Consider the following 15905-nt stretch of genomic DNA (forward strand, 5'->3'; position numbering starts at 1 on the left):
TTTCAGGTAATGGGGAGGGAATTACTGGAGCTTTAGGACTGGGCTTTTCCTGCCTGGGCCACTTGAGGTGGAGTTATCGAGGAAAGAAGAGGGGAGTAGGTGACAAGAGGAGCATTTGGGGCAGTTTTGTGGTGCCACAAGGAATCTTGGATGGAAAGCGCTGGGAGAATGGTTTGGTTCTGCATGCTGGACCAGTTTCTGGGATGGGGCCATGGCTCAGCTCAGAGTCACAGAAACGCCACATCCACGTGTTCCCTGCACACCTGCAGGGATGGGGGCTCCAAACCTCCCTGGGCAGCCCCTTCCCGTGTCTGACCACCCTTTTCATGGAGAAGCTCCTCCTGCTGTCCAGCCCTCCCCTGGTACAGCCTGAGGCCGTTCCCTCACGTTCTTTCACTCATTGCCTGGGAGAAGATTCCAAACCCCCTTGGCTCCAAACTTTGAGCTGAGCCTGACTTTGGAGCTGCTCCTTGTCCCTCTCGTGTTGTCCTGTTCTAATCCAGACTTCCCGTGGGACTGTTGATCGTTACCAGACTGGTCTGTTTAAACTAAAAACATCAAATGAAATTACGAAATGGTCATTTATTGCCCTGGTAACGTCTGTGGTGTTAGAATTGTGTGGGCTTGAATTTCTTCCCTCTAATCCCTCACCCTGGCACTTCTTGGAAAAATGTATATAAATAGGAGAAAATGCATTAAGAATGACTGTTGTATATAGAGGGGGAAATTATCAGCTATAAAACACCTGTAGAGCCTTCATTTAGAACAAAAAGTGATTTAGGTTACCTGGTCTTTCCTTGCACAGCTCTAGAGGTGTGTTTTGCCTTCCAGATGAAGGATCTAAAACACAAAACGAGTAGGAATGGAGCTGAAGAATGGAGAAGGAAATAGTTGTGTTTTTTGAGAGCAGAAGTTTTGGTGCCTCGAGCTGGATGGCACCACCTCGTCCTGGCAGTAATTGAAGGGAAAAAAAATCTTGGATTCGTAAATCCCACGTTTTCCTCAGTTACAAACACAAACAGACTTTTTTCTCCTTTCAACTTTGTTGCTTTTGTTATCTGTATGTGTAATGCTACTTGGAATAGGTAATACAATTTCAGCTTTGTTGCACTTGTCTCAAAGATGGCAAGTTCGTGGAGTTCCATGAAAATAGAGATTGTGAAGGTATCACAGAAGTGTAAAATAACTGTTGGTATTTAAGCATTAATGGTGATATCAAACTTAATACTGAAAAACATACATTAAACTTCTGTTCTTTTTTCTTTTCAGGTTTCCTCTCAAAAAACCTTCGAGGTGAGTTCCTGAAAATTGTTTTTTTTATTGTAAATTATGTATTTTTTTATTGTCAGTGATGCTGCAGCATTTTTGCAGGGGGAATGCTTTTAAAAGTTTATAAAAAAATATAAATACACAAACACAGCTTGTAGTACCCATTACAGATGTGAGGAAATCAATATCCAGATGGGGATAAGGTGCCAAAAATAGATTTGTTGGTGGTGTCCTTGGCATAGGGTGAATGTTTGCATTCTGTTACATGGCTGGGGGCTCATCTTACCTGAGATTTGAGATGGTCAGGGAAGGGACACTGTTGGTACATCATGTACAGGTGCTTCCCTTCTGGGGCTATTCTGAATCTTTAATTTTGGCATGCTGAGATATTTCAACTTTGCTGGGAGAGTTAAGATTTCAGGAGGGTTTTTTCCATTAAATTTATTTCGCTTTTAAAATAAAATACGGGCTGATGCTGACTGATAAAGAGAATGCACTTGCTGTTACCAATTCTGGAGGTTACCAAGACTGTTCCTGGAACCTTGGATACGCTCCCAGAGATTGCAAGGGAGATCATTTTCCCCTTTGAATTCAGCCTGGGAATAAATTTTTTAAGCGAACTCGATGCCTACATTTCAATCTGAATTTCTGGTGAGCAGGCAGAGCTGGGTGAGGTTTTTTCTGAGCAGTCAGGCAGCTCCTGTGGGCTCTGCAGTGAGGATTTTGTGCTTTTCTGTGCCCCAGACATGGCAGCATTCTGAGCAGAGAGTCTCCAGCTGACAAGAAGCAGAAGGTTGAACGCTGCAGCGGCACCCACGACTTTGATCCCACAGGTAAAATCCTAAAATTCGAGAAAAAACCCCAGCAAAAGCACTGGGAAGCAGAATAAAAATGATTTTAATGTGCCATAAATGTGGTTTTCAGAGCTGTGTTGTTCTGCAGAGGCAATGTGGGCATTGAAATGAATGTGGGCTTGATTTTTAACACCTTCATAATCAACCTGGATTAGTGTATCAGTAAATAATTATAACAACTTTCACTTTCAGGAAAGTCAGGAGGCAAAGGCTGTAATTAGCTGTGAGGAGTTCTTTAGTGAAGTCTGAAATTGGAGATGTGGTTGGCTCAGCCAGCACTGGGTTGCCCTGTTGGGGTTTTTAGTTTTTGGAGGTTTGTTTTGCTCTTTGGTGCATTTTGATCCCTCTCTGCCACTTGCAAAGTGAATTTGTGCTTCCCAACGTGACGCATTTGAAGATGAACACCTCATTTTAAAGGATTTGCTATCCTGCTTTTATTTAGCCTTCCCAAAGGTTCAATTAGGGAAATGAGGGTGAACACAGGATTCTTATTCTCTCTGAAACACTCACCCAGTGCCTGGTCATGAAATACCTGCTCCTGTCTGAGCCCCCTGGCCCCATGCAAGGTGCATTTTTCCTGTCTGTGCATTCAGGCTTTTCCTTGGGGCTTGGGGAACACAGGGGAGGTGAATGGAAGGGTGGCACAATTTGCAGGATGTGGGGTTTTTTGTGCACAAGGCTGATGTTTATAAACCACCCTGGTCATGGTTTCTGCCACTGGCTGCATGAGTCCTTCTAGTGTGCACAAAATAAATGAAAATGGGCTTTAAATGCCAGTTAAAGACATCCTGTAAGGGGAAAAAAAACCTGATTTAGTGCTCACCTTTTTTTTGTTTGCCATTTGGGAGAGGTAATGTAAAGTCATTTCAGGTCGGGGGAGGTCTCAGGCTGTGAACTCGTTTTGTAGAAGGAATTTAGTTTCTCCAGAAACAAACTTCAGGAATCCTCTAATCTTAATTTGCAGAAAGTCACTCCAATGTTGAGAGCTATTACCTGGCTTGGGATTTGATAGGGGAGCTCTGCAGTGCAGCCTTCAGAAAATCCTTTTCTTTTCGAGGGGTGAATTCAGGATGCTGAACTGCTGTGCCTGTGCTGGTTGTTTACTCTGGGGAGCAACATTGCCAGAATCTCTGTGCTTGGGCTGGTTTTTTATCTGTAGTTACTGCAGAGAGCTCCTTTGGTTGTGTCCTAGCTCCTGTAACAGATTCTGTGTGCTGTTACCTGTGTCTCCGTGTATTATTCACCCCTTATTCCAAGTGTTCCACCTATGTTTTGTTCACATCTTATTTGTGTTTTGCACGATTTAACCCAATAAATCCAAGTCTGTGTTTTTCATGAAGTTTGGTTTGTTTGTTTGTTTTTTTTTTGGTTTTTTTTTTCTCATGTTTAGTCTCCATATTTTCTATATCTCTCTCTCCTTTTCTCCTGCTCTCGTGCAGATAGCTCCTCCAAGAAGACAAAGTCTAGTTCTGAGGAGAGTAGATCCGAGACGTATGGTAAGCCAAAGCTGCAGCCTCCCCCTGGGCAGCTCCTGCTTTTCCTGTCTGTGCATCCCAGGCTTTTCCCCCTTCCCTGATCCGCATGGTTGGCTCTGCAGCAGGGACTGCCCTTCAATCCTGCTTCAGTTCTCAGCTTGTAGCGTGGTAGTGGCTGGAAAAGGTTTGATCTGGCACCTGTGGAGAGTTGGGAGTGCCCTCCTGGTGTCACTGGGTACTCCTGGCAGTGAGGGCACAGCTCCCGAGGGGTTTGTGCTTGTAGGAAAGTCTGTGCCATCTTCTCACCGTGGAGGTTGGAGCAAGAAATGCATCTTCCTGCATTATTTGTAGGTTGTCTCTGTCAGTTCCTTTGAACAGAAATGGAGAAATGTATCTGTAAATAATTTAAATGAACGTAAGGATGTGAATTTCCCCATTCTCTGTCTCAGAGGGAGTGAGTGGCCCTGCACTCCTGGGCTTGGAGGCTGGAATAAATGGCACATAACGAGTTTGGGATGGGAATATCCCCACACATCCTGGCGTTGTCCCTTCCCCATGAGGGGCCTGTTTGCTCCCTCAGCTTTCCCAGATGTGTCAGTCTTGGGCTGTGGCACTCCCCATCCTGTAATGACTTATTCCATTTCCGGTCGCTGTAGATATTTGCATTCATACCTTAGAATTTAGAAGGGAATGAGTTCTCACAAGTTGTTTTTTTGGATCCTGTCAGCATCTCCAGCCCCTTGGACTTGGGCTGAATCTGGCTGCATTTCTTATTTCCAGGTGTGCATGTCTTAACTCCAGCCATGGGTTGCTCTCTTCCTTTCTTGTTTCGGTGGTGGTTTTTTTGTTTTTAATTCATGTTTAAAACAGTCTGTGACACTTTCTGATTTTAATTTGTTCAGAAAATTGCTGCTGCTGTAGGATTTTGGATGCAGTGACTCTTCCAGAATCATCAGCTTTTATCATTCCACTGGAATAAACTGCCAGGTGTTCATGGCTGTGCTCCAGCTTCTTAACCCACCTCTGGAATACAAAATGAGGCTGTCAGAGCAAGAAACACTAAAAACTAACCAAACAACACCAACCCTGAAGAGTTTAAACCAACATAGGCATGTTAGGAAAAGCTGGTGCAGTTCAGGGAGGTGTGTCCTGTTCTTTCTGTGAGATCTCTTCACTTCCCCTGGAATTTTGAATCACACACTTTTTTTTTTTTTAAAGAAAAGTAACATGATAGTCATGTTCCTGAGGGTGTGAGAGTGTTCCTTCAGAGCTGTAAACAGCTTTGGAGGGTGCCTTGATGGAAACCTGTCTCAGAGAGAGCTGGCTTGCTGCAGCTTGTCATTCTTCCTGCCACCCTCCCAGGGAATGAGCAGGGAAAGGGCTGGAACAGCAGGGATTTGGGGATGATTTTCTGGTGTTGAAGCCTTGTTGCTCCCCTGCCAGGTTAGTCAGGATAACCAAACCACCCTGGGCTCCTTTCTGCCCGGTGCTGTGGGTTAATGACAGGAAGCATTTGCTGCCTTTGCTGGAACATCTCCGTGGTGATCCCTCTGCCCCAGCCCGGGCAGTGGCCTGGCTTTCCCTGTGTGCCAGAACCAAACACAACTTCCTGACGTAAGCTGTGACTTCCCCCAGGCTTCCTGCAGATGCTGTCCCCGTGTCCAGGATCCGTGGGAGCAGCTTCCACTCATCCTTCCTTTGCAGCAGCCTCAGCTCTGTTGGGCCTTGCCCTGCCTTTTGTCTGCTTTTCCCAGGTTTCTCTGGAATGTGTGCGGAACTCTGCTGTTTGCTTTGGAAGGGACCAAACTATTCCAAACCCTACAAGTAGAAATACTGTACTGATATTTTCCTCGCTGCTGACTGGATGGTGGCTGGCCTCTGGAAAGGGAATAATGGGGAAGGCTGGAATGACAACAGGGAAAGGAGGTGTGGCTTTGCTGGGTGTTTGTTCTCACCTCTTGAAATTTTGAATTAAGGAGCCAGAATTTCTGCAAGTGTGTGAGTGGCTTGGAGGGGCAGAGTGGTCAGGGAGGGAAATTGTTCTAATGTACAGAAGTTAATTTATGGTGACATGAAGCTCTCAGTGAGATACTTTCATTCTTAAATCCAACCCTCCCGTGTTTATCTGTTCAACAAAATTGAGATGGTCAGGAGAGACACTTGAGTGTAGTTTGTTATGCTGTAATTTGCTAATTAGTGCCATAATCTCTCATGGTATTTAATATGTTTTTCTTAAAGTAGAATTTTCATCTCTTAAATGAACTTAAAGCTAAAATTACCTTTCAAGGTGGTAGCTAAGGTATCAGTTTCTCTTTCCCTTTCCTCACAACTTGGTTGGTCCCCAAAGATCTTTCTATTTAGCAGTCATCAATTTCTGGCCTAAATATCAGCCTGGACTTGACACAAACTCTTTCACAGATTTTCTCCAACTTTGTGATAAGTTTTTGGATTTTGTTTTGAAATTTGAGATGGTTTTTAATTGAAACTTATTCTCCCTGGGTTTTGGGGTTTTTTTTTGCAGTTCTTAATCAGCTTTGCATTTTCATGTTGTGGCCACCATTTTTTCAGAGAAATTTGCCTTCATAAAAGTTCTATTTCTCTTTGTGGAGCAGCATTTCTGACAATAATTTATAGACAGAAAGCTTCCCAAATGAAGTGAAACATTTGTCCCCTCTCAAACCCCTGAGGAGTTTGGCTTTTTGTTTATGGAATGATTCATTTCAAATCCCTCTGTTAAACTGCATTTTCCTATGGTGGCCTCATGCCCCCAGGGGAGGTTTTAGTTCCCAAATCTCAGCTCCCAGGCCATGTCCTGCAGACTTGGGAGATGGAATTCATGTCCCATGGAATCCCAGGCTGGTTTGGGTTGGAAGAATCCTTAAAAATGCTCTTTTTCCAACCATTCCATGAGCAGGGACACCTTCCACTGGCCCAGGTTGCTCCCAGCCCCATCCATCCTGGTGTCTCCATTTTCTCAGTCGGGTTTTTAGAGTGAACCCCCTGCCCTGTTTGTTGCTAAAGAAATTCCCTGTTTCGTTAAATAACTTCCAAGTAGGATGTACAGAGGAGACAAATAAAAGCGATCTCCCAGAGCAGCTGTTGGACAGCCCAGATGTGTCTGGCCAGGCTGTTTGAGAGAATTATTTTGGCCATGGGGTGTCAGTGACCTTGAGAAGTTCAGGCTTTGCCTTTCCACCATCCCAAAGGCGCTCTTGGAGCAGGGCTGGAGAAGGGAGAGGGACGAGTGCCACCTATTGAGGAGCCCCTCCTCTCAGCTTTCATTCTTCTCTCTGCTTTCACTTTTAATTTTAACCTCTGTAACTCCAGCACACCTTTGGCTGCTTTGTTGTGCTCCTGGCTTGAGGCTACACCAGTGAGTTTGGGGCAGTTTTCATCTCCATGGGGACAAAAAAGAGAAAGATTTATTATTGTTTTCCTCCAGAATTTTATGAATCCACTGAAGACACAGAGATTTAAAGCATAGTTAAGTGATAACTCACTTCATAACATGAAGATACTGTTAAGGGAAAGCAAAAATGAGAATTAACATGATTATTGATTCGATTTTGAGTACTGTCAGTGATGAATTCTGTTGAGTTTGTAATACTTACCAAGTTTCAGCTGGAAAAAGTGAAATATCACGGTGAGATATTTGAAAGTGAGCAGAGTAGAAGAGAGCACGTGAAGGGTGGTTCAGGCAGGGAGTGCTATCAGAGCTGATCTAGTCCTGCAGGTCACACTTATCTCCAAGAAACTTTAAGATAACTTCATTAAAATCACTATAAATTGTGTCTCAGTCATGCATGGTATCTCCTACGCCTCATTCCAGCCTTTTATATTGGATTAGGGGAAGGGTTAAGTGTTTGCTCCTTATCTGAAGGAAACAAGTACAGGAAAAAGCAATTATGGACTAATTTTGGGTCAAGTTGTCCTAATTTCAGCTGTCTCTCCATTCTAAATTTAAATTCTTGGGTGAAATTGAGCCTTGTGGAGTGAGAGTTTAACTTGAATAAACTTGAATTAAATTAAATTATATTCTGCCCGCTCAGTTTATGTTGCACTGGCACTGCTTTGGCATCTGGCTCACCCAAGGAGGAAGTTTATCAGTAGATCCAAGGATTATTGCTTCTGGAGAAAGAGAAATCCAATGGCAGAGCAGACTCAGGGCTCTGCTGTGTCTTTAAACCAGGACAGTCCTCGTGAGTCAAAAGCTGAGTTTAGTGCCTTACTCATCCAACCTGTGGGGCTGGCAGGGAGCTGGAAAGGAGCTGTTTCTCTGAAAGAGCACCAGTTCCCACACCCCAGCCCCAGGCATCATTCTTGGGAAGTGAGGCTTCAAGAAGCTTGGTCATATAAAAGAAGGGGAGGTGCACGAGGGAGAGGCATGTTCCTTCACTCATCCCTGTGCAGAGGGGGTGAAAGGTGGGGGGATCCTTTCCATCGCTTCCCCAGCCCTGCAGAGCACGAGGTATCCCATGCTTTGCCCTGCTTTGTTGGCAGGAGGGGAATTACTGGGATGTGACAGTGCTGCAGAAGGCCTGGAATACTTTTTCCACTGCTCCCACACCCATTTTCATCTGTGCCACACTGGAGGAGAACAGGACTGACTGGGCAGGCAGTGTTTGCTCTTGAGGCTCCTCATTTCCATGGGGAGCTGCTCCAGAGAAGTGAAAGGAGCCATGGTGGTTTGGGAGCAGTGTGAGACACGGGAATGACTCCCTGCTCTGTTACCATGCATCCCTTAAAACTCATTCCAGAAAAGCCAGTCTGGCTGGGACAGCATCTTCCCAGTTCCCCGTGTTCCCTCCATACCAAACAAAACTGCTGCAGTTTTGGAATCTCATTTGGGAGAGCTCTGATTTCTTTCTCAAGGTGCCAGTGTAGGAATTTTGCCTGCTGTGCTTTTAGAAATGGAAAAGCAAAGCAAGCTGTTAGAAGGAAGGGTGATGTAAATAAAATAACATTGGGGGAGCATTTTACAGAGTTCCTGAAGTGACGTTTCAGGATGAGGGCTCCCTTGTGGGAGGCTTTTTGCAGCTGCTCCTAGGAAAGTGCTTGGCAAGGAGTATGCCAGGGCTGCTGCTGGCTTTTGTTTTGTCTTTCCCTTATTTCATTTCCAGGTGAACAAAAGATATCCCCATCTTCCCACCTGGTCCAAACGCTTCCCCTACTAAATGAATTTATCTCTGCACCAGCATTTGTGCTCACATTATACTGAGTGCACCAGGAAACAAAACAAGTTGCCTTTGATGTCTCGCAGCAGGTTAAAGGAGGGGCAGATTCATCTCCTGGGATTTTGGCCCTGAACTGCTGTTTATTTCAGAAGCCCTGTTCAGGGCAGTTGAGTGTGGCTTGTACTTGTTCACCTCTGCTGTTCTGGCTCTGTGCAATATTTCACCTGGAGCAGAAGGTGCCCCAGGAGGAGATTTTGGCTGAGAATTGGGAGAATTTTCCTGATCAACAGATCCGTTTTAGTCCAACCCCCTCGTATTATTCTGAGGGATTTGTGCTTCTCTTTCAGAGCAGCTTGTAGAAGCTGTGAGGGGTTTTTGGTGGTGCAGTGGTACCTGACAGCCCTCTGAACTATTAATGCAGACAAAGGGAAATTCTGCTCATCGGTGTGGGTACTGCTGCTCTTCTTTAAACCCTGCTTTTCCCTCAGGTTGTCTCTGATGTGCCGGAGCTGTCTGCATCTCTGCTGTGAGATTCCTCCATTTTGTGTAGCTGGAGCAATAAGCTTGACCTGTCTTGACATCCCTCTCCATTTCTGGCCTGCTGCCCTGTCTCTCCTATATTTCCCCTGTGCTGTGTTGTCCCCATTCCACTGAGTACTCTGTGATTATCTGGGAGATAAGGATTCGGACTGACACCTGCCTTGTGTCTCTTTGTGTTCCTCTCCTCCTCTCCTTGCTGCCCTCTCCCCTGTGTCCTCAGGCCTGGTGCAGAGGTGTGTGGTGATCCAGCGGGATGAGAACGGCTTTGGGCTGACGGTCAGCGGGGACAACCCCGTCTTCGTGCAGTCCGTCAAGGAAGGTGAGAACACCCTCACACCTGCCAGCTTTCCATGGGGATCCTGGAAGTATGTGTGAGCTGGAGCAGAAAGCTCCCAAAGCCCTCCCCAAGCGGGCTGGCTGCAGCTTGGGAAGGGATGTGCAAGGACAGGGTTGAGCTGTGGGGATGCAGTGAATCCTTTCCTCTGTAGTTTCTCCCAGGCAATCACTGACAGAACGAGAGGGGACACTCTGAAGCTGTGCCAGGGAAAGGTTAGGTTAGACATCAGGAAAAAACTCGTCCCTGGAAAAGTGATTGGCCACTGGAATCACCTGCCCAGGGAGGTGGTGGAGTCCCCATCCCTGGATGTGGCACTCAGTCCCATGGTTCAGTTCATGGGGTGGTGTTAAGTCATAGGTTGGACTTGGTGATCTCAAAGGTCTTTTCCAAGCTGGTTCCTTCTGTGATCTGGTGGATTTGGAGCTGACGTCCTGCATCCCAGGGGGAGGAAGTGAGTCCTTGGCACGTGGTGGGATTGTGGCCTGGCGTATCCAGTGCCAGGTGAAAGCAAAACTGCTCTAGACTTGATACTCAGAGATTTTACTGATAGAGGAAGTCTGGCTGAGTGCAGGAGTATTTTGCATGTTTTACAGAAGTCTTAAAACCATTTTTGCTAGAAATGATTGTATTGAAACGGGAACTAAATGATTTCTTGCCCCTCCAGATGGAGCAGCCATGCGGGCTGGAGTGCAGACGGGTGATAGAATTATCAAGGTAAGAGCATTTAAATTGTGAGAGAAGTGGGTCCTTTGTCTTAAATGAGCTCTTTCCCTGAAAAAAAAAGTCATTGATGTATCTGCTGTGGTGTTGGCATTAGGAATGGTCTAAGTTTCAGTGTTCCTCATCTCAGGATTTTATGGCCAAGTTCAGCATCCTGCCAGGTTTGAGTATCACTAATACAATAAAACCAGAAATGGCAGGGAAGAAAAGGAAAAGAGAGTTGTTAATAATGACCTGTATGTACATAAATAGCCTGCCTGAACTATTGTTTTCCCCCTAACTGCCCCCACATCCATGTTCTTTTTTAGTCCCAAGCGAGTAAGAAATCAAATCAGTAACTTAAAAGACTGTGTAAACTATTGCTGCAAAATGCTACAGCAGTTCCTGACACAGATGGAGCTGGGATTTCAACCAGGCATTGAAATTAATGAATTAAATTAGCTACCCTGTTGTTTTTCTGCCCAGGCAGAGATGGATTGCTTTTTTTTTTTTTTTCCTTTCCCTGCCTCCTTGGGTTCTTTTTGGTGATGTGTGCACAGTTTTCTTTCTGCAGAGCTCTGCTCACCGAGATAAACTGTTAGAAGGATAAATTATTTATCTGGTAATGTCTTGAAAGACGCAGTAACGGAGATGGGGGAGAAGAAAATGCTGCTCCTCCTCCCGGTGCCTGCTGTGGAATGTGTGGAACTGCTTGGAAATCAGGAGTTAAACACTGAATTTTCCCCTCTCCCTGCCCAGGTGAACGGGACTCTCGTAACACACTCGAACCATTTGGAGGTGGTCAAGCTGATCAAGTGTAAGTAAAGGCAGGTGGCTCTTCTGTCACCTCTAAGGCATGGCAGGCATCATTCCGAGGGCCCGCTCGAGTGGCAAGGGTGAGGTCAGTGCTGACAGATAAAGGGAGTGTGTGGAACAGAGAAGTGAAATTGGGGTTATTTTGACATCCTGAATTCAAGCTGATACATTCCCCTGTAGTTTCTCCTTGACTTAATGTTTGAATTACCACCAAGCCTTGCCTGGGTGCTTTCCCATCTTTTGTTTCCACCTGAACTACCACAGCTGGGCAGGCACTTGATGTGTACATTGCAGAGCACTACAGGAAATACGTTCCTGGTGGATTTTCTGCTACAAAGAAGGAAGTGGTGATGGTTTATTTTGTGTGTGTGCGCTGTAAATGTAACGTGCTGGGCTGGAAATCGGATTGCTTGCATTTGTAAGGGATGATTCTCATGAAGGTTTTTGGAACATCTGAAATTTGAACAGATTTCTAAACCAAGCAGTGCTCTCAGGTTCATTGGTTTGGAGGAGGAATGGTGTGAATTGTGTCTGCAGGGTGAAATGCCAGTGAGGGAAACCAGAGAACCATGGAAATGTCCCCGTGTGTGTGACCTGTGCCTGTCCTTGTGTCCCCACAGCGGGTTCCTATGTAGCTCTCACTGTCCAGGGGCGCCCTCCAGGGTCGCCCCAGATTCCCTTGGCGGATTCCGACGTGGATCTGGCAGCTTTTGGGCATATGTCTCCCATCATGACATCCCCCCACTCGCCTGGCACGTCAGGGAATGCAGAAAGGATCACCAGCCCAGTGCTCATGGGGGTAAGGCTTAAAGCTCTGTTTCCAAGGGAGAAATGGAGTCGGGTGATTTTGGCCTGAACTTTTTCGCACTTCAAATTGGCAGTGGAATATTTGTCCTGTCAGTGGGTATTTGTTCACTTCTGAAAAAGCATTGTGTAACTAAAAATGTCTAGTTCTGTTTGAGATAGTAGAAATACAGGTTTTTAAAGTGTTGATAGCTATGTTCAAAATTAAGACAGAATGCCTAGCATAGGGTTGGAAATGTGAGTTGTTTCTCATCGGGCTTTTCAGAGCCCATGCTTAGGAAGTAGGTGAAAAATGTGCATGTCTATTTTCCTTATCTGCTCAGCTCCACCAGAAATACCCCAACCCTTCATCTCTCTGTATTTCCTAGGAGGAAAATAACATTGTCCACAACCAGAAGGTGGAGATTCTGAGGAAGATGCTCCAGAAGGAGCAGGAGAGGCTGCAGGTACTGGAGTTGTGCAGGTTGGAGAGAAGGCGGGGGAAGCGATGCAAAGAGGGCTTGTTGAATCACAATTTATTAGCAGAGCTGTGTAAAACACACATTCTGTAGCAGCTCCTTGAGCGTGCAGATGTGCTGGTGATCATTTAAAACAGCCACACAATTCTGTTTCAGTTCCTCCAGGAGGAGTACGGCCGAACCTCCTCCACCTGCCTGCTCAAGGAGATCCAGGAGGCAAAGAAACACATTCCTCAGCTGCAGGAGCAGCTGTCCAAGGCCACGGGCTGCTCTCAGGTACAACAGGGTGCCAGGCTGCTCTGGGGACAATTCTGGGGTGCTGATGGTGCTCTGGGCAAGCTGCAGTTCCCTGTGCTCGGACAGGCAGGCTGCACCCTCTAGAGATGACATTTGAAGTTGGCTGTCAGGCACTGTAATGTCAGGATGTGGAGTAGATTTTACAGTGGGCTCTCAGCTCAGCTGTGAAAAACCTGCTTTTAAGAACAAGTGCAAACAATGATGTGTTTATTATCTGTCAGTGCAACTTAAAATACACGCATGAAGTCATTCTTGGAGGCTTTAAACAATTTTGCTTTCGCTTTTGAAAAAAAATAAACGTGGGCCGTGTCATTTTTCCCTTTTCCATGTGTTAAAAGTGCTGAAAACTTGGTGTGGGTTTTGTTGTTTTCTTCTAGAAAAGCACTGCAGCCTTTTCTAGATAAATTAAGAAGGTTTTATGAGTAATGTGAGCTAACTGGCTTTTGAAGGAGTTGCTGTTTAAGGATGGTCTCTTGAAATATTCTGCTGTCTCCCAACTCACTTTGATCTTTCCAGGATGGAGTCTTGTCCTCCAGGTCTGGGTCGGAGTCGCTGCAGATCAGTGAGGGGGAGGCAGAGAGTGGGGACAGTGGCAGCAAACTGGATTTCAGTGGTGACAGCCCCTCCAGACCCAACAGTGACATTGCTGATGTGAGTCTGGGACAGCCCCGAGGCTTTGCTTCCCTCCCTCTTGCATTTGGGTTTCCTTGGCAGATTCTGTGTTTGTTGGCCTGGGTAACACTGTGCAGTACTGGAACAGGCTCCTCAGTGCCCAGCAAAACCTTTTCCCTCTGAAAACCTGGTATGTTGGACTGGGATTAGAGACTGGGAGAGAAATAGATTTTGGGGCTTTATCCAGGGTTAGATTGTCCTGGCATTAATCCCTGTAACCAAACAAAGAAAGATGGATGCCAGCATCCTTCTCAAAACTCATTTGTCTATTAGAGCATCTTTGAAGGGAATATTCCAACTGCACACTGGGACTCAGATCCAGGCAGTGGGCAGCTTGCCAGGAAAGTGGGAAAGAGCTTCCTTCTGCCGAATGAGCTTCAACTCTTGGCACCAGCAAAGGCTCTTAAGTGACTTCACTCATTAGTTATCAATCAGTTAGTGCTCCTGCGCTCTCCCTTGGTGCCTAATCCTTAATTAAGTCACTGTCTGATTAGTGCAGGGGAATTGAGACTCTCTGCTTGGATTTGGCCTAAGTTTGTGGATTGACTTAAGGATGTGGGAGCTAAATTTGTCCCAGCAGTTGGAAATGAAAGGGAGGGGGGTCAGATGGGAGCATCCACGACTCCGTTTTGAAACATTCCAACTCCCAATCTGACCAGCTCCCGCTCAGTGTTTGTCTATAATAGATGCACAACAAAATTCATCATTATCCTCCTAATAATCATCATCCTGTCTGTTTTGGGGATGGTATTTGATCAGTGCAGGTGATTGGCACACCAAACATTCCATTTTCAATCCAGCTCTGAGAAACTTAAGGATCAGGGGTGAAAGAAACATTTGGAAGTGGAAAGAGTTCTCCAGCTGGGAAAAAGCCAGGCTGGAAAGCAACAGCCTGAGCAGTAGCCTGGCTGGAAAAACCTTTGGCCACACTGAAGATGAGCCAGCAGCACGTGGTTTTTGCAAATAAGGCTCTTCTGGGCTTCCTGAGCAAGAAGATTGCTGGGAGATTGGAGGAGAGAGCTGAGCTGTGAGAGAAGGTGGAGAGAGCAAGGAGAAAGCCGAGGGCTGGGGATTTTACAGCTCAGCTGTTGCTCACTGTCACCAGATTTCTGAGCAGCACTTCTGCATTCAGTTGTGTTTTGGGGTTTTTTTTGTTTGTTAACTGTGCATGTAGGACACAGATTTTAGTCTGGTGTTTCACACCTCCTTTTCCTGTGAGAAAGGAGAAGTTTTTTGGCTGTTGTGGCTGACAAACTGCACTGTGCAGTTCTCCCTTTCCTGGACTTGCTGGTGCTTACCAGAACTGAACTTCCCTCTTTCCCAGAGTCCTCGCAGTGGCCTGAAGGAGAGGATTTATCCAGATGAGAGCCCAGAAAAGGCTGAGCTTCAAGATACTGTGAGTACAGAACATCAAGTGTCACAACAACATCTCCTCTAATGGACCCATTAAAATCTTGCTGCTTTCCCCCACTTTCTAAATGGAGCATGCCTGAACTTTGCTTTAGAAGATAAAATGCAATTAAAGTGGTGCAGGGAAAGTTAATTAGCTGAGTAAATGTTTATGGAGCTTAAGAGCAAGACCATTTAGAGGCAAGAAATACCTAATCAGCAGTAAAACAGCTGGGCCTGGAATAAGCAGAGCAGTTGCACGTGTTTTATTCCTTGAGTCCAGCCTTTTTTTAGGATATTCGGCCATTTGGAGGCTGGCATTCCCAGCAGGGCTGCAAGTGGAACGCAGCAGGAAGTGCAGACCTGTCTGAACACATCATCATCCTTGGGATGATTCCTGAATTCTCGTTCCCCTCCTCTGCTTGTCCTCCCAGAGCCACATTTCCCCATCTGTGCGGAGATGGCATTTGCCACGTGCCACGTGCTTGGTGTGCTCCTGGCTGCAGGTGATGCAGCTGCTCTTGAACCACCTGATCTGGTGTTTGGGAGTGTTTGGATCCTGGGAGAAGCTTTTGGGAAAGGGAACCAAGGTTGAGTGGGGGCGTGTGGGTTTCCGTGGCGTTCTTGAAAGATTAAAATGATGAGAATATCTCGAAGTTTTCCTGGGAAGGACAATCACAGCATTGTGCTTTCCTGCCTTCTCTTTCCCAGGACTCCCAGTCCAGTGTTGGAAGCCCCTTGTCCCGAGTGGGCACTCAGATCATTGGAGCAGAGGATGATGATTTTGACACGGAGCAGGAGCAGGTGGGAATGACTTCCAGCCTTTTCTCCCCACCAACCAGAATTCTGTGCCCCTGTTCCTAAACTGCCTTGTTTGTGCTGAGCACTTCTTGTATGGTGAAATAAGAATTAGGGAGTGGGATTCCTCTTATTGCTGATCCTGCCAAATAAAAACATTTGGGGAGTTTAGATCCATCTTTGAGTCTGTGTTATTCCTCGTCCTTCTCCTAACTTCAAGCTTTCTAGAAATTAATTAGCCTTATTTAATTTTCTTCAGTCTCTGTTAAATCCTGAATTATTGTCATGGCAGTGTGGGCTTTGGCATACTTACTCTGAACTAT

At 45.9% G+C, this 15905-nt stretch overlaps 1 protein-coding gene across 2 annotated transcripts in view; it reads left to right on the top strand.

Moving 5' to 3' along the window:
- ARHGEF12 (Rho guanine nucleotide exchange factor 12) overlaps positions 1 to 15905 on the top strand; it is a 69815-nt gene that overhangs the window by 29101 nt on the left and 24809 nt on the right. The window contains exons 2-13 of one of the 2 annotated variants that reach the window (XM_042034005.1): positions 1270 to 1293; positions 2014 to 2102; positions 3563 to 3619; positions 9533 to 9631; positions 10314 to 10363; positions 11108 to 11165; positions 11785 to 11963; positions 12337 to 12414; positions 12583 to 12702; positions 13240 to 13374; positions 14720 to 14791; positions 15496 to 15588. In XM_042034005.1, the coding sequence (XP_041889939.1) occupies positions 1270 to 1293; positions 2014 to 2102; positions 3563 to 3619; positions 9533 to 9631; positions 10314 to 10363; positions 11108 to 11165; positions 11785 to 11963; positions 12337 to 12414; positions 12583 to 12702; positions 13240 to 13374; positions 14720 to 14791; positions 15496 to 15588 (1054 nt within the window). The remainder of the gene's footprint in view (positions 1 to 1269; positions 1294 to 2013; positions 2103 to 3562; positions 3620 to 9532; positions 9632 to 10313; positions 10364 to 11107; positions 11166 to 11784; positions 11964 to 12336; positions 12415 to 12582; positions 12703 to 13239; positions 13375 to 14719; positions 14792 to 15495; positions 15589 to 15905) is intronic. The other variant, XM_042034006.1, reaches the window with a different exon arrangement.

Source organism: Corvus kubaryi, unplaced genomic scaffold, assembly GCF_017639235.1.
Source record: "Corvus kubaryi isolate FWS band 111438036 unplaced genomic scaffold, C.kubaryi_AGA036_p1.0 37367, whole genome shotgun sequence".
NCBI classification, from domain to species: Eukaryota; Metazoa; Chordata; class Aves; order Passeriformes; family Corvidae; genus Corvus; species Corvus kubaryi.